This window comes from Nycticebus coucang, chromosome 17 (genome assembly GCF_027406575.1).
Source record: "Nycticebus coucang isolate mNycCou1 chromosome 17, mNycCou1.pri, whole genome shotgun sequence".
In the NCBI taxonomy this organism is placed as follows: Eukaryota; Metazoa; Chordata; class Mammalia; order Primates; family Lorisidae; genus Nycticebus; species Nycticebus coucang.
Genome location: NC_069796.1, coordinates 26858478 through 26882870, shown reverse-complemented (window position 1 = coordinate 26882870; position 24393 = coordinate 26858478). Strand labels below are relative to the sequence as shown.

The following is a 24393-nucleotide window of genomic DNA, read 5'->3' as shown; positions in this document are numbered from 1 at the left end:
GCCCAGCCTCCTCTCCTCGCATTGAGGCTGCAATCAACTCCCTCTCGCTCCTCTATTCCTAGCTAGCTCCAAACCCCCCATCGTTGGTCACGGTCCAGGTCCCTTCAGAAGGACGACCCTTTCTCATCCTCAGTCCGGCGGGGAAGTGCAGTTGCGGATCCAGTTAAGCCCGGCGCGTTTAGAGACCCTAGTCCCTGGTCCGGGGCTGCCCGAGGGGGGGAGGAGGAGGGGAAGGGACTACTGCCTCCTCTGCCAAATCCGGTCCCTAACCGCCCCCTCCTCTGCCGTCTGCTCGCTTTGTACAGGCAGTCATAACAGAACTAGCGGCCAATTGAGGGGGACGGGAAGCAAAGCCGCCGAGCGCCTCGGCCCCTCCAGCCGGCCCCCGGCCCCCTCCTCTCAGCGCCCAGCCCTGGGCCCTCCCTCCCCTTTCCTACTTCTCTCCTCGCCCTAACCTCGCCCCCATCCCCCGCTCATTTCCTCTCGCACCCGGGCTCGCCAATCCCTCTTTCCAAGTCCCTTTCCAGCCCAGCCTTCCTCTCGGGCTCGCCCCCCTTCTCCCCAATCTCCGTCTTCTCCCCTCCCTTCGCCCTGCCCCCCTTCCTTCCTCTTCCCTTCCCCCAACCCTCGGTCCCCTCGTTCCTCCCCACCGGATCGCCCCTTTACTCTGTCCCCGCCCACTCAGCGCCTGCCCCTCGGTCCGGACTGCGCCCCACGTGTGGACGGCTGCGCCCCGGCCCCCTGACAGCCGCCGCCCGCTGGCCCGCCCCGCGCCCCGCCGGGCCTCTAAAACCCCGGCGCCGCGCCCTCCTCCGCAGCATCTTCCCCGGCGTCCAGCCTCCCGCCCTCCCTGTCGCCGGCCGCTCGCCTCGGCCACGCGCACCTCCGCCGGGCTCCGTAGCCGCTACCCGCGCGTCGCTGTCGCGTGAGACTCCCAACGAGTTCAGAGGAGACTCTCCTCTTTTTGGGGGGCAACTTTTTATTTGCTTGCCTGCTTTCTGGTGACTTTTGCAGCGTTCCAGAGATCTGTGCCCGGAGCGCACAGGAATCCACCGAGCCGCTGCGTGCAGGCCCTTTATTCTTTTGAGGTGCGCTTTCTTTGTAACTTTACGCCGGGGCTGCTCGGGTTACTTTTGTAATTTCCCGCCCCCGCCCGCTGGCGGTCCTGGAGTCGCTCGAGGCCGTCGCCCGGGGGATGCAACGTGGACCGCGCGGGGCCGCCGGCTGTACCGCTGCCGCTGCTCGCCGCCCGCCGCTCTAGAGCCCGCAGCCAGCGTCCCGCGCCACCCGCAGCCAGGGGGGCAGCGCTCCGTCCGGGACTCCCGCTGGAGCAGGGAGCCTGAGCCCAAGGGAATCCCGGAGCAGAAGAAGGGCTGGTTAGACCCTGACTTTTTTCCTGGGCCGCGCAGATTTTGTCTTTGATACTCCCTCTCCGCAGATCTAGGGCCGCGCGCTCTTGGCGCCGGCGATGGGGAGTCGGCGGCGGCTGTGTCTCCAGCCCTACTTCGTGTGGCTGGGCTGCGTGGCGCTCTGGGCGCAGGGCACGGCCGGCCAGCCCCAGCCTCCGCCGCCCAAGCCTCCCCGGCCCCAGCCGCAGTCGCAACAGGTCCGGCCCGCGGTGGCGGGCTCCGAAGGCGGGTTCGTGGCCCCCGAATACCGGGAGGAGGGTGCCGCGGCGGCTAGCCGCGTTCGCAGGCGAGGACAGCAGGATGTGCTCCGAGGGTAGGTGGGCTAGCGACCCCGCGCCCGGGGCGGCCGGCTGGGGGGTATCCTCGGCTTGGCTGCTTTCCATCCCATGCCCTCCCTGACCCTAGTTCTGGCGGCTCGATCTGTGGCCCCCACAACCAGGAGACGCGAAGACCCCCCAGGAGCGCCTCTCTCTTTTCCTCCCCAACCCCGCAGCTCAGCCAGCGGAAAGCCCTCCCTCGGGGGGTTGGGCGGCGGGTGGTCGGGGCAGGGGCGTGTGCGGATTGCAGAGCAGCTGCGGAGCCCGCCGTGTGCGGCAGGTTCCCAAGGTTGGGCGGAAGGCGGGCCCTGGTCCGCCTCGCGCAGAGCTGGTGGAGCCCGGCTGCTCCCCGCCGTCGGGGGCGCCGTTCCCGAGCCTTTTGTTTGAGGACGTGTGCTGGGGGTTACAGCTCACTCTAATCATCAACCCGAGCGCTCCACCTTCCGATGCGCCTTACTTGACACGTCGGGGCCCAAGAAACAGTTGATGGAGGAGGAATGGGATGTGGGAAGGAAGGCAAGAAGTTTTGAAAGGGAATGTTCTCTTTGTTCTCTGCATCTGGAGGCTAGAATAAGTAGCAAATTATATGTTCCCATGTCTCTTTTCGTCCTTTAAAAAGGCAGGCAAGGGAAGACAGAGGGAGGGGAGTCAGCAGACGTTTCTGACCCTCCCGCATTCCAGCATCTATCCCTGTTACTTCCTCAGCTGCGCTCCCACCCAAGCCCCCAAGAATTTGCAGTGTAGTTTTGGTTTGCTTATTGTCTTGAGTTCTGCTCGCTCGGGTTTGCTTAGGAAGACCGCTGTGCGTTACTGCGCCCTCCTCCCTCACTGTGCGTGACCTCGCTTGTCCACCGCAGGCCCAACGTGTGCGGGTCCCGATTCCACTCCTATTGCTGCCCGGGCTGGAAGACGCTCCCTGGAGGAAACCAGTGCATTGTCCGTGAGTGTTGGGCTGGGATGGCAGCTTGGGGCAGCACGCTGGGCCCTATCACGGCAACCTCTTGCACTCACCCGTTTGGACACACAGTTGCATTTAAAGCCCAGTGGCCACATTGCAGTGATAATTGGGATGCAGCCTGGTTTGAATGGGGGGCTGGAAGCAGCCGGTCCGTGTCAAGGTAGACCTCACTTCTGGACTCGGTTGACGGGCAGTAATGATAAAGGTTTTAAGAGACGTGGAAGTTTTATCTTTCTGTGTCTGTTCATACAAACTAAACGGGGCGGGAGCGGGTAAAGCAATTCCTTAGATATTCAAGCCGACTTTTTCCTAAAAAAGTCCAGAGAAGACCTCAGTGTTATTATGCAAAGTATCTGTTTTTTGACTCGGCATGAGGTTTAAGCCTTATGACAGTCAAGCTTTCTTAGGCCTTTATACGAAGCCACTTTATTATTTCTGGTTTCATCAAACTAGAGGGAGACTCAAACAGCTACATAACCTAGATGGGAAAGAAGTTGTCTCCTGGATGGATTTACTTAGAGTTGAACTAAGTTAGAAACATTTTTAAAGGAGAAGACTCTTCCAGGTGGCTTGAATTTTTTTTCTTTTTTGGAGGACATTTAAATTTAGGGTTTTCAGACCCTAAATCTCAATGTACAGTAGGTTTCCCAAGTATGAATCTTAGAACTTTAAAAACTCCATAAACCTGACCTTATAAGTTTTAATTATTGTATTCAGTTTTCAAAGTGTATCTAAAGCTCTGCAAGTGCTAATCGAGAGCTCCTAAGTTGCTACCCTGGCAGTCATGGGGTCTGGGATGTATCGGTTCACATACATGTGGATTTGTGACTGGCCTTCCCCTGGGTGCTTGTACGTAGCACAACCACATTTGTCTTGTTGGGAGGAGAGCCAGGTATGTTAGACAGGACGTTGGTTTACAGCCAATCCTGACTTCAGATTGACCTCCTGTGTTCTCCAGGGAAAAAAATAATTATGCAACTGTGAACAGAGAAAAAGGGCAAGCCACCATAGCCAAGGGGTAATAAGGATGTAGTGGCATCTCCGACTCTATATTTATTGGTTTTGTGGGTTTAAGATAGACCCTTAATGTTATTTCTGGGCAGTTTTTAAAAAGGAATGAAATCTCAAGTGTTGGAAAAACTAGTTTCTTCTTCCTGTTTTATTCTACCCTAAAATCCCATTATCTCCAGTGATAAAGCAAAAATAAGAAACAACCGTGTTCTTTAAAGTGATTCACAAGTATTTTAAATACACCCTCTGATCATAAGGCTTTGCTTTTATTTTTTTTAAAAAGGCAAAGTGTATTACGTTCTTTTCTCTCCAACACAGAAGTCATATGTGGTATTCATGGGGGCTGCATTTACTCTTTCAGGCTCATAGGGCATTCATTACCCATTATTGTTGCTGTTTTAAACTTAACATCGTTTTTCTAGAATCCCGAAACAGCTAACGTCACTCAGCACACACCTGCCATACTAGCTGGGAGTGACTTAGGCGCTGTGGAAAGTCTGACTCACTAAATGTAATGAATGTGACTGCCATTATTGAGTTGGAGAGCAGCCGAGGAGAAGGGATCGGTTTATGGTATGTGTTGAAAATCTGTAAAGTCAGATTTTATTGGATCAGTGTGGAATGGGAATTCCAGAGAGCAGAGCCTTCCAGAATATTTGCAGTAGAAGTGTAGGTATGGCCCACTGAGTGTTCGCTCTAGATGCTTTTTGTCTTTGAATAACACCGTGCCCTTTACTTGTTTCAGAAGGTCAGCTTGGAAAATCTCAGGATAACAGCGACTTCTGCAGCTTGCATTTCTGCTACTTGAAATATTCGAGTACTTATGACATACTTTGGGATTTAGATGTATCAGAAGTCTTTAAAAAAAAATCTATAAACTTTGAGCTGGCCTTTGTATCTCCAAGAAACAGTCAAAACACTTGTGTCAAGAGATATCTGTAAAAATAGTTATCATTAACACATTAAAAAATTTAAGTGTCTGAGAATATAAAACAGTGTACAAAATAGAGGGAGAATCAAATCCCTTAGTGTTTGATCCCATGAATCTCACCTAACTTTAACAGACTGCATTCAATTCAGTTCAATTATTTTTACATTTAAATGATCACATATGGGGGTATTAAGCAAACTAAAACCACTATAAACACAAAGCAAATAATTTTACTTCCAGGCTTTCCTGAAAATTATTATATGCCTTGAATTTATCTATATTTCACCATTTGTCAAAATAAAAGCCTCCACACAGTTTACAAGAAAAGCATAAGTGAAATGTAAATAAAAATAGGGCAAATGCATTAATATATGAAGATAAATTTTCTCCTGCTATACCTCAGCATTCTTTCTGTGTAGAAAGATACAGAAATGATCAACTTTTTGAATTTTAATCTGTTTGGCTTTGACAAGCCTTCATGATGAGAAGATATTAAAAGGAAAAGGTATTTCTCAAAGTGCTGGAAACTTAATGGATTTTGATTTCGAGTCCGTTGTGTTTTGTTGTTACTCTTCCTAGTTGTAGCCGGAGAAGAACTCTGACACTTCTCAATATCTGTTTCCAAAAGGATAGGATTAACCTTCTCCCTGTGCATTTTTAAAAATGTTCTTAGGACGTGAAACAATGAAAAAGTTTGCTTATTTATTTTTTGTGAAAGTAGGAACAGCATTTTGATGGTGGGGTAACAGTGGAATGGGATGGGCTTGGATCTATAGCGTTTGAGATGTGAAGGACGGGAGACCACTGCGATACACTATCTTTATGTTACCAGTGAGGAAACCGAACCCAGAGAAGCTGTGTGGTTTCCCAGAGCACAGGGCAGATCAGTGGCTGAGTGAGAACACAACCGCAGACCTCTTGGGTACCACGTACCCTTTACCCGGCATCTGACTTCTCCCAGGATCGCCGAAGACCCAGTACTTAGGTCTTCACTCTCTTCCCCTTTGGCATTTATGGGTCTCCTGGTTTTGGTTAATGATTGTGGGAAGGACAGCTGTTTAGGTGAGGTGAATTTTAGTCTGAGGCGGGTGTGAGGTGGCAGAACCTAAACCCTTGCTAGAGAGCATACACCTGTAGCCATAACAGGTAGCAGTTTGAGAATGCCCAGTCTCCAGCCCATCAATCCTTCTCTGGGTTTGGAATCTGGGTGGCGGCCCTTTGAGTCTCACCTAAGCCTAGACTAAGTATCTACCTGCTGGAGTGTAGGGGGCTTTGGAGCAAAACAATATTTTAAAGAACATTCGTTTTTGAAAAATTATTGGTCATCAGAAACTCTAGTACATTTTAAGAAGTAATGTGTATTCCATGTAGGGAACCATATTCTTGATATCTGTGACACTGTGTTCATTGACAAGAAGTACTAATGGAGATGCTGGTCATGATATATGGACGTCAGAAGGCAACTTGGAGAAGGAAAACAATTACAGAGTTACTTTGCCTCTGAAGAAAATGCTCTTTAGAGTATTAGTAGTCCTGAGTCTTTTTGAGAATTGTAGGACCCTCCCTCGCAAAGGATATGTGTGCACATTGACATAAGTGTTTACAGCTGGCTTCAGGGTATTCCTGGATACTCTTATTAACTTTATACGTCCAGTCATGGAGTGTTAAAGCACGTGGTCTCAGTGCTCAAAGAGAGAATTCAGTTGTGGGTATAGAGATAAATCTCTCAGCTCCTAAATGAACTGACTCTAAATATGGGAGAGACTTCCCATTCGAAGGCTCTTGGCTACAGATTTGAAGTGTCTGTGGTATGTGCTGTGTCAGTGAGCCAAGCATTCTTTGCTGTAATGACCCTCATAGCTTTGTGTTCATTGGAGGTCACAGCTGCAGGAGGCTGTGACTCTCCCCCCATCAAAATGTCACAGTAGTTTTTCTGAGCAGCAGGAATAATCTAGGTTGTGGAGAGAACCTAGGATAGGAGCAGACGGGCTGGAGGAAGGAGAGAGGGAATTATTGAGGGGAACAAAGATTGATGATAGGGCAGGTCAGAGACCAGTCAGGAAGGAATGTGCACGGGACCCCCTGCAGCTTGGCCAAGTCATTAGGGCCTGGGGTCTCTGCCTCAGCCAATTTCACATTCTCTGTCTCCTGGGAGGGTTCCTCGCATAGTGGGCTGTGTTTTCTTTGGGTTTCCTCAACCCTCCCAGCTCCCTAGAATAAAGACTGTCTTCATTCAACCTTGAATGGAAGACACCAGCTGTGTTGATGTGACAGTTAAAGAATTAGGATTATGGAATTTGAAAAAGATTTATTTGTTTACATATTACCATAAGGATACTTTTAAGACTTATTCCCATGTCTGTAGTAGGTGATTTCATTGTGTATCTGAAATTAGAGATTACATTTTGTTCATTTACTTTTTTGAAACTTGACTTTTGCTCTGTTGCCTTGGCTGGAATGCAGTGGCATCATCATAGGTCACTGCAACCCCAAACTTCCGAGCTCAAGTGCTCCTCTTGTCTCACTCCATCCCACTACAGGTGCCCACCACCACACTAATTTTCCCATTTTGAGTCGAGAAGGGTTCTGTGTTGCTCAGGCTGGTCTCAAATTCTTGGCCTCAAGTGATCCTCCTCCCTCAGCCTACGTTCCCAAAGATCGAGGTTTACCAGCATGAGCTACTGTGCCTGGCCTGAAGATAGGCAGTTTTACAACACATATTTTATATTTGGGGTTTTCGGGCTTATTGTTTTTGAATCTAGCTTTCTTGTTTTGCAAACTATGGTTTATTGCATAATTATTCATTTGCTTTCCTGTTGTGCTTTCTACAGCAATTTGTAGAAATAGCTGTGGAGATGGATTTTGTTCCCGTCCTAACATGTGTACTTGTTCCAGCGGGCAAATATCACCAACCTGCGGGTCCAAATCAAGTATGTCTCTTCTCTATGGTCTTGTTTACTGATTTTTCTTTAAGGTTTTTAGTAAATGTGAAAAGTTCTTTTCAAAGAGGATACAAATCTATGATGATTTTCCCTCAAAATTTGGTCTGTTTTAATCTTTGGTATAAAAAGTTTCGTTGGCTTAGCTGTTGCCTCACATGGGTGGTGGTGTTCATGAAAAAAAAAATGTTTGAATTCAGGTCCAGTAACTGTCTATGCAGCAGAAGAGCCAGGATTTCCTGGGGAAGTAATTCTTTATGAATAATGGCTACAACGTAACTAGGTTTTGGTATGTTCCAGGTGCTATTTTAACTATATTATATTAGTTAGTCCTCACATCAATGTTACAATATAATGTTATTGCCCTATTTTACATAGTAAGAGAGGGAGGTTCACATAAGTTAAGGTGCTTGCCCCAGGAAACGTAGACTTGAATCCAGGTATTCCCACAGGTAGGTGTGGAATCTCAAGAACTAGGCTATATTTATCGCCTTTGGTTAGTCACGAAGACCATATCCTGTTTTGTGGGTTGTCTATGGGGGAAGGAGAAGAGAATTGGGAAGACAACAGGTATTTATTTAGTACTGACCAGGTACTTTACATAGATTAGCTTATTTTGCTTTCCCTGTATTAACCCCTAAGGACTCTGTCAGGTAACAATGGACCGAGATTGTTATTAACGATCCCCTTGGAAGTTACTGGGTTTTGAAGATTCAAAATTAATATTTCAGGCCAGTATTTAAGTTAACATTCCAACAAGGCAGAAGCAGATATTGTTTAATTGTTTGATAATTAAATAAATGCTTTAAATATGCCTCGGACAAGTGTGAAGTTATTAGAATTGAAAAGTTTCTTCCTACAAAATTCCCATAAACAAAGGAATACGGAAGATCTCTGACTCATGAATAAGATTCAAGATTCATACAACAAATGTCATTATCTTCTGACAGAATTCCCCATGAAAACTCTAGTTGCTTTCTTTGTAAGCTTCCATTTTCCCAGTTTTTCAAACCTGTCATTCACATTCATGGAGACCTTCTCGCCACCCGTCAGTTTCCTCTGCTGCTTAGTGGCCCGTCTGCCTTGCTTGATGGCCTGCCAAGTACCCTTGCCCCTTGTTGTCATCTCTTCTGAGGTTTCTTACATTTGCCTTTGGCAAAATACTGAATCCTGGAGAAATTTTAAAATTCAACTTCTTGATGCCCCTTGCAGGGCAGCTGGACGTTCACTGGCTACTCTCTTTTTGTGGGTTTAGTGGGGAGTTTCATAGTTTAGTGGGGAGTCCGTGCATTTGTTTGGCCTCGGATAGTACTCACTGTCTTTCCATCAGGAACATTTGTAACTGTTCTGATTTTCATCTTACTTGTCTTTGCTAACGTTGCTAACCTTAATCTTTTTGAAATGCTCTTTTTCTTTTTCTTTGAAATGCCCCCGACTTCTAATGGCACCGGGCCACAGTGGTTCTTTTCTTGATTATTATTTTTTCATTTCTTCTCCATCGCTTCATCAACTGTCCAGTCAAAGTTTGGCCTTCCCAAGTGTTCCATCTTCCCTGGGGAACTCATTCACATACACATCTTCACCAATCACCAATATGTTGCTCTTAATAATTTTCTTTATGGAATGTGTCCTTCCACTGAGTTCCACACTCACCTGTTCCATTTCTTACACAACATCTCCTCTTGAATGCAGAGTAAGTGTCTGAAACTTAGCAACTTGTCCAAAAGGAAACTCTGGATTCATTGGCGCCCACAGGCTATTCCCATCACAGCTCCTCCTACATCAGCAGGTGACATTGCCGACCAGGCAGTGCAGAAGCAGCTGCTGCTTCTCTACCTGTACGTCAGTTCTTGTTACAAGACCTGTAGGGCCCACTGAAAAATATATCTCGAATCCATCATTACCTTTCCTTCTCCCTGGTTGAGGCTAATCACATTGCTCACATAGACTCTCATCTGCTTGTGCCCTCTTAACATTCTCTGCAGAGCAGCGATAGGAGTCCTTTAACAGTATCCATCACATCACTCTCTTGTTTAACTCCTCTCAATGACTCCCCTTTGCATGTGGGATATCCCTGAAGGTCTGTGGCTGAGGAAGCCCTGCATCATCTGGCTGGCATCCGTCTGCCTCTTCACATCTCTTCCTCACCACTCCCTTTCACCGTGTGCATCTTTTAGAGGAAAACTTTTACTATTCTGGGGGCTTTTGATTTGCTGATTTCTTCTCCTTCTGAAGTTCTTCTCTGGTATTTTTCTTCTCATCCTTCAAACCTCAGTATTAATGTCACGTGGGGGAGGTCCTGTTTCTCCTGTCTAACTTCTCCTTGGCTCTAGGCTATTCTTCTTCACAGCAGTTTCCTTCACGGAGTTGACCACAATTTATAATTATTCTGTGGTACTTGTTTACTTGTGTTTTGTCTGTTTCTCTTCTGGAATGTAAGCTTCCTGAGGGCAGACCCCAAGTCCTTCATGGCAGCCCTGCTCTGAGCTAGAATGGTGGAGACTCAGCCCTGCTCTCGGAAGGGAGATGGGAATGCCTCCTGCATACCAGAAACTAAACTGCCTATCACCTTCTATTTCTTTCTTTCTTTTTTTTTTTTTTGGAGTTTTTTTGGCCAGAGCTGGGTTTGAACCTGCCACCTCTGGCATATGGGGCCGGCGCCCTACCCCTTTGAGCCACAGGCGCCGCCCTCTATTTCTTTCTTTAATACTAAAAGTGTAGGATATTGTAAACCCATCCTAATTACAGGTTATAAAAGACATGCCCATGTACGCATCTACAACGAATAGCAAATGAAGATATGCTTGGGTCATAGCCTGACTTCTGTAGAATACATTTGTCAGGATTTAATTTATAGTTTTGTGACTCTGACACAGACCGTAATTTGGGTGACTGATCTTTTTCTCGTTTTTGTTGTTGCTCTTTGCAGTTCAGCAGTGCAGCGTGAGATGCATGAACGGTGGGACCTGTGCCGAGGACCATTGCCAGTGCCAGAAGGGATACATTGGAACTTACTGTGGACAGCGTAAGGAGCATTGGAATGAACTTTATGTGTTAGAAGTAGTTATTTAGTGGGTCTTTCTTAGTGAGTCATAACTTAAGGTCTTGTAAAGCCTTCGATCCTTGGACATTTCTAATAGCTGAATTTGTCATTTTTAGCCTATAAGGTGTTTTTCTAATTGTTTTAGAACTTTTGTGTTGTAGAGTATCGGTGGTGTTGAATACCACTATTGGTTTATTACATTCAACACACAGCACAAGTTTTCTTTTCTTTACTTGCTTTTTTTTTTTCCTCTAGCTCCATAAAACGTGTTTACTTTCCTGAAAGAATGGCGATGTTTTCTGTGATCTCTTTCTTTCTCTCCCTCTTCTTCCAGTTCTCCCCACTTCCGCCCACAAATAAGATTTTTTAGGATTTCTCAAAATAAACTCCAGGAGAGCCAGTCTCACAAATTATCCTTTGCTTAAGTACATCAGTCTCAAAATACAAGACTGTGAAATTATCAAGTTTTTATAAATCAGATGTCATTGTGAAAAGGGGGTGTGTAATCTAGCAAAGGTCTTTTCTTCACTGGAGAATATTCTGGATGAATCAAGGAATAACCTTTGGGCAAGGATGGGATTGGAGCTCCTGGATTGTGACATGTCGGTGGGGAACACTTTTGGTTAGTGTTAACCTAAATTGTGAGACTTGATGGGAATTCATATGTCTTAAAGTTTGGATGAATAGAAGGGCCTGGCACTAAAGAAAGTTGATAGTTGATAGTTCCTACTATCACAAATAGTAAGACAGTCCCTTTTCACTTCATTCATGAGATGCACAGTCTAGGTTCCATACTCATCTTCAGACTTCTCTAAGAATTGCTCATCTCCTTCTTTAAAATAGAAAAACCAACTCTTAACTATGCAAGAATATCTAGTTTATTTTTAATTAACATTACTCTATTTTTGTTACAGTTTTGTTTTGTTTTGTTTTTATTTGAGACAGGGTCTCACTCTGTCACCCCTGGGTAGAGTGCTGTGGCGTCATAGCTCACAGTAACCTCAATCACTTGGGCTCAAGAGACCCTCTTGCCTCAGTCTCCTGTGTAGCTGGGACTACAGGGGATCATCACAATGCCATGGGTACTTTTTCTCTTTTTAGTAGAGGCAGGGGTCTTGCCCTTGCTCAAGCTGGTCTCAAACTAGGGAGCTCAAACAATCCACCTGCCAGAGTGTTTGCTGCAGTTTAAAAATTTTTGTAATTATGGTAAAATATACATAACAAAACTTACCATTTTAACCATTTTAAGTGTACAATTCAGAGGCATCAAGTACATTCTCACTGTTGTGGAACCATTCCCACCAGCCGTCTCCAGAATGTTTTTCGTATTGCAAAAATGGAACTCTGTACCCCTTCAACAGTAACCCCCCATTTTCTTCTCCTCCCAGCCCCGGCCAGCCATCATTCTACTTTCTGTGTGAATTTGACTCCTGTGGGTACTTCATGTAACAACAGTATTTGTTCTTTGTGATTGGCTAATTTTATTTTGTTTAATGTCAAGGTTCGTTCATGTGGTATCATGTGTTAGAATTCCCATCATTTTAAAGGATGAATAATATTTCATTCCTATGTATACAATGCATTTTGTTTATCTATTTATCCACCAAAGGACATTTGACTTGTTTCCACCTTTTGGCTACTGTGAATAATGCTGCTATGAATGTGGGTTTACAAATAGATGTCTGGGTCCCTGCTTTTAAATCTTTGTGGCATATACTCAGAAATGTAACGTTGGATCGTAGGATAATTCTATTTTTAATTTTTTAAGAAGCTGCCATACTGTTTTCCATAAAAGCTGTACCGTTTTACAATCTTGCTAATAATGCACAATTTCTCCCCATTCTTGGAACGGTTGTTATTTTTGTTTGTCTGTTTTTATGACAGTCAGCTTAATGGGTGTGAAATTGTATCTCATTGTGTCTGTTACAGTTATTTTTAAGGTAGCCCTCTAATTAGAGTGATTATTACTTTCTATTTATAAGTTCTATAAAGTTTCCTTTTAAACTATTTTACATAAACTAGGTGAATCAATTTAAAGAAAAACATTCTCTTAAGGTCAGAAGTACACTCACTTTTTTGTAAAGACCAGATAGTGCACGTTTTAGAACTGGCTTTCTCTGTTGCAAATACTCAACTCTGCAATCATAGTGCAAAAGAGACCACCAGAAAGAGTATGTGTATTAAAGAGCTGCGGTGTGTAGACCCCATAGACCGTGTGTCTAGACAGTGTAGACTGTATGAAACTTGAGTTTCCATACAATTTTAACTTGTCCCAGGATATTCTTTTGGGTTTTCAACCCCTTACAAATGTCAAAACTCTTAGCACGTGGGCAGTACAGACAGGCAGTGGGCCACATCTGGGCTTGTTTGCAGACCTGCTGTGGGGGTGGCTCTCAGGTATGACATAAGCTGTTAAGGTAATCTGAGATTGAAGTTTGGGAAATGAAACTTTAAGATATTTAAGAGAATACACTACCTTGAGGCCAGGGTTCTAGCAAGAACAGGAAGGGTCAGTGTAAATAAGTTCTCTAGGCTAAGGTTGACCAGAGGAGAGCAGGAAAGAGCTGGCCAACCATGCAACAGATCATTGCCACAGAGTTTCTTGATTCATGGGTGATTCTTTTTCTGAATTTTCTTTGCATCTTCAAATATTTCCCCAGTTATACACAATGCACTCCAGTTTATAACCAGCAAAGATACAAAAGTCTATTGTGAACACAGTCCTTGTAAGAAGGCAGAGTTATAGTTTTTTAACTCCTCGTAAAAGTGTTAGAAGACCTGATTGTAACTCTGTTTTAGAGAGGTCAGTAGCCAGTGAGGAGACACAGTTATTACTCTTCAAACTCAACCTTTTGTTCTGCAGGGGGAAGAATAATAATTACTTTAAAATCACTGGGAGGATGAGTCTGGGCTCCGCTGATCTTTCAGAGTATTTCCTTAAATCTGTCCTGAAATTAGCTGGTTTCCACCTGAAGTCAGCTGCTCTGCCGGTCTTGGGCGCATAGGTGTATGTGTGTGTTTTCCTGAAGGTTGGTTCACAGCGGGCTCTGCTGGGTGTGTCTTCCTGCTCTTCACACAGAATGGGAAATTAGGAGATGGAAAGGGCTTTCCCTTCCAGAGCAAGTGATCTGATGTTCTCCTGCCCCTGTGTCGAGTCATACTGAGGCTGCCATGCTTAGCCGTCAGGGGAAAGCCAGAGGCGCTGGCTCAGGATGTACCTGAAAATTTGTTCTCTAGGTGTTTCACGGGATGACATTTTTTATGTCTAATGTTTATCTCTGTGGTGATAGAATATCTGACACAAGCAAAATTGGCAACTAACAAAATTCGATAGTCAGCAAATCAGCAGGTAAAGGCGTGATAACTAGCAGATATCAGGGCAAGAAATAGCTTAAGGAAGATACATGCGAAGTTGTCTTGTATAGAAAGAGTATTATAGAAATGACGGTAAGGAGGCAGATGGAACAGTTCTCAACTTGTGAATTCAGAGTAGTCTTAGAAATACGTTGTCTGCTTGAATATATGTAACGTATTTAAAAATACGTTGTTTGCTTGAATATATTTAAACTGCTTAGCTTCTGTCCCAGAAATGTAGACAGTGCCCTTTAGAACATGTTCTTCCATTTCATTCAGCCAAGTTGGTAGAGTAACTATGGCGCGTCCCGTGCCCTGCTAGGTGCCGGGAGCACATCACTGAATGGGAGAGACACGTGATGCCCTGGCCACACAGGGCCCATACACTGGTTGGAAAGACAGTTGATACGTAAAAAGGCAAATGTCTAATACAAAGTTAGGTATGAGAAGGTCTAGGAGGTCAAGGGAAAGGGACTGAATCAGGATTAGTGGTGCTCTGCTGTTTTCCATCGGGTGTCTCTGAGCAGCTGACATTGGAACACAGACCCGTCTATGGGAAAAGTGTTATAGGCAGAGGGAAAAGAAAATTTAAAACCCCAGCAGCGGGAATAGACTTCATGTATTTTGGAAACAATTAGAAAACTCTGAAGTAAAATGGAGAAAAGGGAGACTGGTAGGAGGTGAGTTTGCAGAGGGAGGTATAGGGTCTTACAGGCCAAGGAACAAAATTTAATGTATGTGAAGTCACTGGAGCATTTTTCTTTTTTTTTGAGACAGAGTCTTGCTATGTCACCCTCTGTAGAGTGATGTGGTGTCATAGGTCACAGCAACCTTAGAGTCTTGGGCTTAAGCAATTCTCTTGCCTCAGCCTCCGGAGTAGCTGGGACTACAGACTCCTGCCACCATGCCTGGCTAATTTTTTTTTTTTTTTTTTTTGTAGTTGTTGCAGTTGTCATTATTGTTTAGCTGGCCCAGGCCGGGCTCAAACCCACCGCCTTTGGTGTATGTGGCTGGCGCCCTACTCACTGAGCTATGGGCGCCGAGCCCATTGGAGCATTTTGAACAGTAGTGTGGTGTGGTATGATTACCATTTTGAAAAAAATCCTTTAGCTTCTGTGTTGCAGAGTGGATTGTAGGAGAGAAAGTGGAAGGGCCAGTGAGGGAGGGCTGCCTCAGTGGTGCTGGCGAATGACCCGGCCCTTGCAGCAATTGGGGTATGACAAGTGGTTGGTAAAGCTTGAATTTTGGAGAATCTGTGGCAGGCAGCCTGTGCTGCTGGACCAGGTGTGGTGGATGAATATCAGTAAAATAGGAAAAGCAAAGATCCCAAGAGATGAGGCGAGGAGAGAGGATTGGTATAGCTCCTGGCTGAAAGGTAAGATCATTTCCTGGTATGGGAAAGACCGAAAGGGGAGTTTAGGCAGGGAGTCAGTGGCTGAGAACATGAGTTCTGTTCTGGAGTTTCTAGTTGGAGACGTCTGTGAGACTTCCAAGTGGAAGGATTTATGAACTTCAACGTTAGGAGAGAGGACAGAGACAGAGGGATACGCCTGGTAGCGTATAGATTGATTTTTTGTATAGATAATATTTATTCATTGATTTTAATTTTGTTATTTCTGATTACTAGGAGGGTATAAACAATTAGGTTACAATATTTGCATTTGTCAGATAAAGTCCCCGTGTCATGTACCCCTACATTGCACCTTTCAGGTGAGAGGACCCCACACACCCCTCCCTCCTTCAGCCTCCCACCTTTCTCCTCTCCTCCCCCCCTACTTGAATTTAATTGTGTTTTTCTCTCCTGTGGGCTATAGATAATATTTAAATCATAATCCTAGATAATGATCACTAGGAAGTTGTTGTAGATAAAGAAGAACAGAGAGCTGAAGCCGAAAACCTGATGGAGCCCAACACTTTGAGGTGGGAAAGAGGAAGAGAAGTCAGCAAAAAAGATTTGTGCAGTCCTGGGTCTCAGCAACGGGCTTTGATGCTTTACCTTTCATAAAATCTTATCTGGGTTTTGAAAGCTATTTTTATCTAATACCATTGTGGAGAAGTAACAATCACAATTTTAAATATGACTTATGCCAAATCCGTGTGATAAAAAAGTGTTCCTGTCATTTTATCTAGCAAAGAATAGGTGTTCACTAAATATCTGCTGAATAAAAGTGTTCTTTAAAGACCGAGCTTCTGCAGTACACGGTCAGCCATCTGTCTCACAGGCTGACCCTGCAGAAGGGCGCTTTCCCTTCCGTCCAGACCGCGTGGGCAGCAGGGGAGCCAGCTCCTCCTTCCATCTATAGTACATCTTTTTCTCCCCTGCTTTTCACTTCACTTCCATACTAATTGGAAACATTTTTTTTTTTTTTTCCATCCTGGGTGGTTAGCATTCCTTTCACAATGGAAATTTAGATATTTTCAAGTTTCTTTCCAACTCCATTTGACATGTAAATTACTGTTTTTCATTGTGTATTCTTACCAAAAAATACTATTTTGTAAAATACCTTTCATTATAATTCATTTGAAAGAAGGAAACTCACCTTTTCTTTCTTTCTTTTTTTTTGCTTCTCCTTTAATCTGTCTTTCCTGCTTCTCTTCTTTTGCTGTTGTTTTTTCATGTCGACTCTGGGTGTTACAGAGCAAGTCTAGCTTTGGGTACAGATGTTCTGTAGTAACAAGAGAAGGGAGGTGGAGTACCTACAATGTTCAGCCAGTGTGCCCTTTGTCTGTGCACTGTTTTATTTCATCTTCAGACTTCTGTGGGATGGGAGTTGTCTCTTACAGGCAGGGAAGCTGAGAATTAGAGCTGATGTGGTTGGACAGTGCCGGGCACAACTTATTATCCGTGCACTGTACCACTTTGCCTTGCAAAGTAGTGGAAAAAAATGCTATGAAATCATGATGTGGTGCAGGATTTTGCTGAGTTGCTGCAGTATATAGAACGCTTTAGTAGGTGGTGGGGATTCAGAGGCACACAAACTCTGCTCCTCATCCTGGGAGAGCCACTCACAACTGACAGACAGGAATAGAAGCAAGTGAGGTGGGTCTCAACCTTTTTGTTCACAGATGAGGGACTCAAAGATCCTGTGTTTATGAGTTCTATTGATATTTACAGAATTAGACATTAAAACGCAAACATGTTTAAAATATTCATTTTAAAATAGCAATACACTCCTGTTACATGTTAACATCAGTATTTTTTATGAAAAATAGTATTTCCCAGACCTCTAAAAAATTTAGTGTGAAGGGACCGAGGCAGGTTAGATTAAGTTTAACCTGTAGTTCCCTGAGAAGCCCAAGCGAGGTGTATTCAGCTCCTACCTGGATTTGGAAGCTGTTTTGTAAAACCCTAAGAGAAGTCCTTCTTGGATTACCTGGGATGGATCCTGAGGTCACCATGGCACCTGCGTTCCCCATTGGACGTCTTTTTTAAAGGCTAGTGTAGGGAAGGGAGAACACAGTGGGGAGAGCAGCTTTCATTTACGTTTCCTACAGCTTCATACCATTTAAAGAAAATTCCTCACATTTGAATTAATCACCTTATAGTTACACTTTTGCAGTATATCTTTTCAACAGTTGAATTCTTCAAATCCTGCAATTATTTCTGTGGAATTACACGCTGCTGGGCCCAGATTCTCTGACAGGTGTTGGTTTCTTCCCCTTCCTGTCCCTTGTGTCTTTCTAGTTCTCCTCGTGGTCTTTGTTCCCTTTCCTTTATGCCTTAGGTTTACTCATCTAATGTACTGTTGGACGGGCTCAGTAGAACTCCGCTGGGGACAGGGGAGGAAGCAGAGAGGGGCAGCCTTTAGGGAGACGGACTGTGGGAAGGCGCGCAGAGTCGTGCCTTAAATTGAAACCTAGCTCTCAGACACTGTACGGTGATGCTTTAAGACAAAGGTATCTTTGTTTCCAAGTCCACTTATGTCTTACTGTCATCTATAGAACACGCGTTACTCCACGCCTTCTGGATGATGACAGGTCAGCTCAATATTCCTGGGAAGGAAGTAGCAGCGTTCTTGTATTCATAGACGTCACTATTCTTACTGAACTTTCCATTTTTGATATGGTCCATGCTGAAAAAAACCAACAAACAGAAAATAAGTGTCCTTTTCTCCCTCATTTTCCTGTGATTTGAAATAATTAGTGTCCCTCATCTATGTGATTTGGACACAAGCCTTAGAATATCATCCTTTTCTTCAATGGTAAGGATGGACTATTTCACCGAGGTGGGCGGGCTGGGAGGCAGGCTCCCAGAATCAGCATCTTCTCTTAGAGAAGACACGAGTCCTGAACTCTGCCGTCTTCACGATGGAGGACGGGGGTGGGGTGAGGGGGGACTTACATTTCCAGGACACTAGCGAGGGCTCTTTGAGACTGAGTTCCAGTGCGGAGCAGTGCAGCTGGGAGTGGGGAGCAGCTCAGGTCATGTCTGGCTGGCTGACTCCCAGTGAACCTTTGTCTTCCAGGTCGTAGGTATGAAGATGTAAAGAGAGTGTGTGCTGAGTGTTTACCATTATTTTGAAAAATTTAGACTGTGGGTTAATTTTATATGATACCATTTCCTCCTCTCTTTTATGACATGCAGGTAGACCTTACGCATCGGTTACTTCCTCTGGCATTTTATAGCTGAAATGAATGATACCTTTCCTCCACTTGTCACTATTTTCCATTCTCTTTTTTTGCTTTTTTCTCCTTTTTGCCATATGTGTATTTTTCCATATCACATTTTCTCCTCTTGCTCCCTGACCCTGCTACCCAGAGTCAGCCTCCTTTTCCCTTCATTTGCCCAAGGGAAATGGGAATTATTCATTTCCTTACCAAAAAAAAAAGATAAAAGACTATAGGGTTGGTAGAAATAAAAAAGGATTAGATGGTTATATCCTGACTGTATAAGCCTTAAAACTGGCCAATTCTTGTGATTCTGACTTAAAACAAAAACAAAAGCCTTTCGCCAAATGCTCTCTTAACAACGTGATTTATGCGAATTGTGTAGGCTTTTGTCTCAATGTACACTAATTTTTTAAAATTAAATATATGATGCAGAGTGTAACTGATACCTTAGAGCTCTAATTTAATGTAAGACCCTTCCTGGCAGCATCAGTACACTGCGATATTATACTTAGAGGTCCAGGGTGTAATAAGCTTCTTGCTGTTCTTGTGTACAGCTGTCTGTGAAAATGGATGTCAGAATGGTGGACGTTGTATCGGACCCAACCGCTGCGCCTGTGTTTATGGATTTACTGGCCCACAGTGTGAAAGAGGTAAGAAGACAGAGAGAAATGAGAACCTTACTTTGCAGAAGCCTATTTTATTCTAAAATTGTATAATTTTTGTTATTCAATGGAAATTGTTCTAATGAAGTCATACTTTTACCCTTGTTTGATTGTGTCTGCAACCTGAACAGTAAGATTTTGAGATATAACAGCAGAAGCACTGCAGTTTTTGCCACCAGAGCGACCTCAGCTTGGGGAGGCCAACTCTGGGGCTGTGGCTGTAGGGTAATGTTGAATGAGGGACTGATGGCTAATTCTAATAATGTGCTTAATTCAAATTAGAAGTCACCGTGGGGAGTACTGCTCTGTTAATAAAAGAAATGGTGTCAGGATGTTCTTGGCTTCAAAACCTGCAAAACCCAATATAAATTCTTCTAAGCAATAAGGAAAGATATTAGGTTTATTAAGGAAAAGTCCAGAGCTAATGGGTAGAGGGTGATCAAGGCATTGCTCTGTTGCGCTATTTTTCTTGGCCCTGCCTTCCTTTGTGCTTTACTTTTGGCCTTTTGTGGTTGCAAAGTCCCTGAGGGAGCATTCTTTCTCCTTCACCTCTGGAGAGAGAGAGAGACTATCTTCCTCTTTAACCCTGTTCTGTAATGGCCTGCGGAGATACATTATATGCTGACTAGCTTAAGCTCCCTCTTGCTTAGGCTGAAGCTTGCTCTTGCTTAGGCTGATCTGGGACTCCTGAGCTCAAGCAGTTCTCCTGCCTCAGCCTCCCAGAGTGCTCGGATTATAGGTGTGAGCTCACTTGGCCTAGGCTTGGGTTTTTGAAATAGTTCATGGCAGGGGGGTGATGTTAATATGCTTGATGTTGATGCTTCAGAACCTGTCTTTAAAGCAGAGAATGATTTTAGCTTCCCCAAAGTCACATGGAAGTTCTAGCTAGTTATAACTTATCTGAACCTACTAGAGTTTTCATTGGGCCAGAGGAAAGGGGTGAGGTGATAGAGGCTGGGTAGCATCCAGGATGGTGTGCTTTATCCATGTCAAAGGTCAGTCGAGCCAACGTGAAACCAGTTTACCATGATTTGGATGGTATTTAATCTCATGACCTGCAGACTGCTGAAAATCTCTAGTGTTGATGCACTAAAAGACCTAATAATATTACTCTAATGGGAAATCATGCCATGGTATATCAGAGAAGTTAAACTTTAAAAAATGTTATACATAACTGTTTAGCACTCCACCATCAAAGTAAAAATAAGTTTAAACTAAAAGTAATATTACATAGTCATTCTTTGTTATGTATATCCTCAATTTATTTTTCTAGAACTTGTCACAGCAACATTGTCTTTACTGTGAAATTAGAGTATATGAAGTTATGTCAATGAAATACTACTACAGATGAGTAGGGGTCATGTATACGTATAGAGGCTTTGACTGTGAAGAAACCTTTTATGTAGAAATTATACTCATTACCCTGATTAAAACTTCACCTTGGTATTTAGGTTAAGTCTTGGGAAAAAACTAAGAAATTGGAATTAAATAGTGAAGTTTAAAAAGCAACATAAACGCATCTTTTTCGCATACATGTGTCTGTATAAACACATCAAGATATTTACATTATTCCTCACATAATTGAGATTTCTTGGAACCGAAGTACATTTCACAGATGACAGAGTTTAAAGTTACACTTAGGATGAATTTAAATGGTTTTTCCAAATGCTTTTTAGGGGGGAAGAAAAATAAATCATGAAATATTAACTTAAAAGGGTAAGTTGTTCAGAAGGGAAAGATACACATTTCCTAGATGATGTTAAGTTTATTTAAACATCATAGAATGTGGAACAGTTACATTTAAAATTTTAAAGATGATCATAATTGGTAGAAAGGACCTTCATTTTTCTGAGAGTCATGCAGACTTTGCAGCTGTTTCATTCTTAAGCTGATTTCAAGTTCAATTCCTAAGTGGCAAAGCAATCCAATGGGTAGTTTCAACTCAGAGGCTTCCAGGCATTACATCATTATTTTCCAACAATTATTCATTCATTAGATTTGTTCTTTCTAAATTTATGAGAATCCAGTAAAGACTTACATACATTTTACATGTACAGTAGCATGTTTTCAGAAGCAATTACAAAATTAATTAGTGAATGAATTAGCCTCAGGGATATTTTTTTAACTGTTGGTTTGTTTCTTCAAAATCTTGTTAATTACTCCCATTTAGGGGAGAGTTCTAGAGCTTCATTTCTTCTAAAGAAGGAGTTAGCAATTTCCACTGTGAGATAGCAGGCAGGAACTTAAACCTTTTTAAAGGTATTTTCAATTGAATTTTTTAAATATATCATGGTTAATCATACTAAAAATGGAGCTCATAATTTTTCTTAAGAAACATGGTGTCTACAGAGATACTAAAGAAATAACTCTTTTAGGTTGAAGTTAAGGAAGAGGCTCATGTGCCCTGTTAACATTCTAAGTTTTTAACTTTGTAAAAATATCTGAATCTGAATAAAAATCTGGTCTTTGTTATCTTTTAAAAAAAGGCTTTTGTAAAATTAGGGATATTTTTCCTTCTTAGTATAGAACACATATGCTTTTCCTTTAACTTGGACTCTTGGGATCGGTTGTGTGATAAAACATGGCTGCTTTTCCAACTAGCTCAGCTTCTGGCAGACTGGTTTCTGGACACAGAGATTGGTAACTAATGACTGACACAATTGTGGTATTTAGCTTGAGTCTGGGTAAGCTGAACCTCTTTGGAATTCTCTTCTCATTCTTGCTAATATCTACAATGACTTTTTATACTCAGCATCAAAAAAGAAAAGTTCTATGGCCACCTGCTCGTTATAAAATGACAGCTTGAAGGTACTCAATTCTTTGGACTTCTTTCTCTATACAAATGATGTTTGAAAAAGATAAATATTGAACTTAATATGCACCTTAGAGTAAATAGAAATGAAGCCAGCATTAAATATACAAATTTGGTGGCTTTTTCCCTTAACGCTTAAAAATGTACTTTATTTTTTATCAGTAGAAACTTGAAGGGATCAGACAGGCAAGAAATAAATTTAGTCCAGGGATTTCTGGACAAAATAAATGATTATTTGATCACAAATGTGGCCTACCCAGAGTCTCTGTTTCAAATTCTTTGACTGAAATGATTGTAGAACTCTTTCATAATTGAATTTTCCTGCAAGCTTATAGAAGGACCAAGTTTTAGAAATATATCCTTTATCCTTTTAAGTTAAATGTAAGTTACTGCTACAAATTGATTTTCATCATGTAAACATGATTTCCTTTTGAAAGTGTGTAAATTCTGTAAAATTTCAAATACCCGTGTGCTTAGTTACATTTCCTTCATAGGGTCCATTTGTAGTACTTTTTGTTTTTGTTTTGCAGTTTTTGGCCGGGGCCGGGTTTGAACCCACCACCTCCGGTATATGGTGCTGGCGCCCTACCCCTTGGGTCACAAGCACTGCCCATTTTGTGGTACTTTTTAAAGGAAAGAAAGAAGAATAGAAAATTAATTTTTAAACTGTTGATATTTTCAAGAAAAAATCTTTTTATCTTCATTAGCGATGGCAAAAGATTGTAAAATTAACTTGCAAATATTAGAGTTTCTAAACTCTAAGCTTTCAGACCTTGATGTCAAATGAAGGTGAATTGATTTTACTTTAGGGTAACTTAATTTTTAAACTGTTGATATTTTCAAGAAAAAAATCTTTTTGTTAATCTTCATTAGTGGCCTCAAAACATTATAAAATCAAGTTGCAAATATAAGAATTTCTAAACTCTAAAAAACTTTCAGACCTTGATGTCAAATGAAGGTGAATTGCTTTTACTTTAGAGTAACTTTCATAGAATGATCCAGGTGTAGAACCTAATGCCTGGATGCAGCGTCAAAAAGCATGTCTGGAAGGAATCACTCAGCCTCTGCTTAGCTACCTCTAGTCTGGGAAGCTCACTTAGCCCACCATGAAACAGCATTTCATCATCAAAGCCCTGGTTGCTGGAACTCTCCATCAGCTTGCTGCCGCCCAGGCTGGACATTTAACAGATTTATAGCACATGCCTTATTGTCTTAGTTGAGTGGGAACATGATGACGACTACTTGTCTAAAAGGAATCAGCCACAGTTTACCATTTCAACATGGATGCTGCAAATCTAAAGTTGAATTATAAATTCTTGAATTGTTCTACAAATTTGTGTTTACCTCCCTACATCTCAGGAGGTAAAGTAACTATGGTAGCCATTACAACCTGCTTAGGCCTCATCCAGACTCTCCCACCCTAGATGTGAAGATGGAGAAATTGGGGTTTTCCCAAATTCTGGGAATGATGTAGATGAGACTCAAATTTGTTCAGAAATAACTGATACACTTGTTAATCCCATGACCTTGAAATTTATTATGAAGTATGTAGGGTGGGCTTGTATATACTCTAAACATTTGAGTAATATAGCAAATCCGTAATACAACTGAGAATGCAGGGGAGTGTGGTGAAGAGAACAAGCTGGTGTTACACAGAATCCTCTAATGGATTTGCTACTCTTAAGAAATATGTAAGCAGTATTTTTTAGGAAAAAACTTTTATTAGAATTTTCTTTTTGAAGAGTCAACATGTGCATTATAAAATAATTTATAAAATAAAGCAAAATAAGAGAAAAAATGGAATTATTTTTAATTATTCCACTCAGGATTAATTATTATTAATATTTTGGAGAATATGCTTTGAGTTTTTTTTTTATTCCACATACGGTCTTTCCATTCTAATCAGAACCTACTTCTCTATAATATGAAATGTACTTATATCTTTTTTTTGTGCTATTAAACATGTTTATTATGTTATAGATTGTAAGGGTTGCCCTAAATACCATCATAACACAAAAGAATAAGCAAGATTTAGGCAAAAGATGTGACTGCTTTGATTTTATTTATTGTAACCTTTTTAATCACAAACTAAACTACACAGGAGAGCAACTAATTTTTTAATAAATATTTAATATTTATTCAACCAATGTTTTTGAGGGCTTGTTAAGAATTAGGATAAGTACATGGAACTCAAGTTGTAAAGACAAACAATATATACTCCCTATAAATGAGAAGCAAACCATCTATTTAAATGCCAGACTAGTCATCTACTTGAAACTTGAAGATGTAATATAACACAGTAAATTCCATAAGGGGAGAAGGAACAAAAAAATAGGAGAGCTCTGA

General features: G+C 42.5%; 1 protein-coding gene across 1 annotated transcript in view; it reads left to right on the top strand.

Moving 5' to 3' along the window:
• Positions 1-1468: 1468 nt before the first annotated feature.
• The window catches only part of FBN2 (fibrillin 2), a 267961-nt gene continuing 245036 nt past the window's right edge, over positions 1469-24393 (top strand). Inside the window, exons 1-5 of the mRNA XM_053567017.1 lie at positions 1469-1722; positions 2584-2666; positions 7458-7556; positions 10495-10590; positions 19128-19223. Coding sequence (XP_053422992.1) covers positions 1469-1722; positions 2584-2666; positions 7458-7556; positions 10495-10590; positions 19128-19223 — 628 coding nt within the window. The remainder of the gene's footprint in view (positions 1723-2583; positions 2667-7457; positions 7557-10494; positions 10591-19127; positions 19224-24393) is intronic.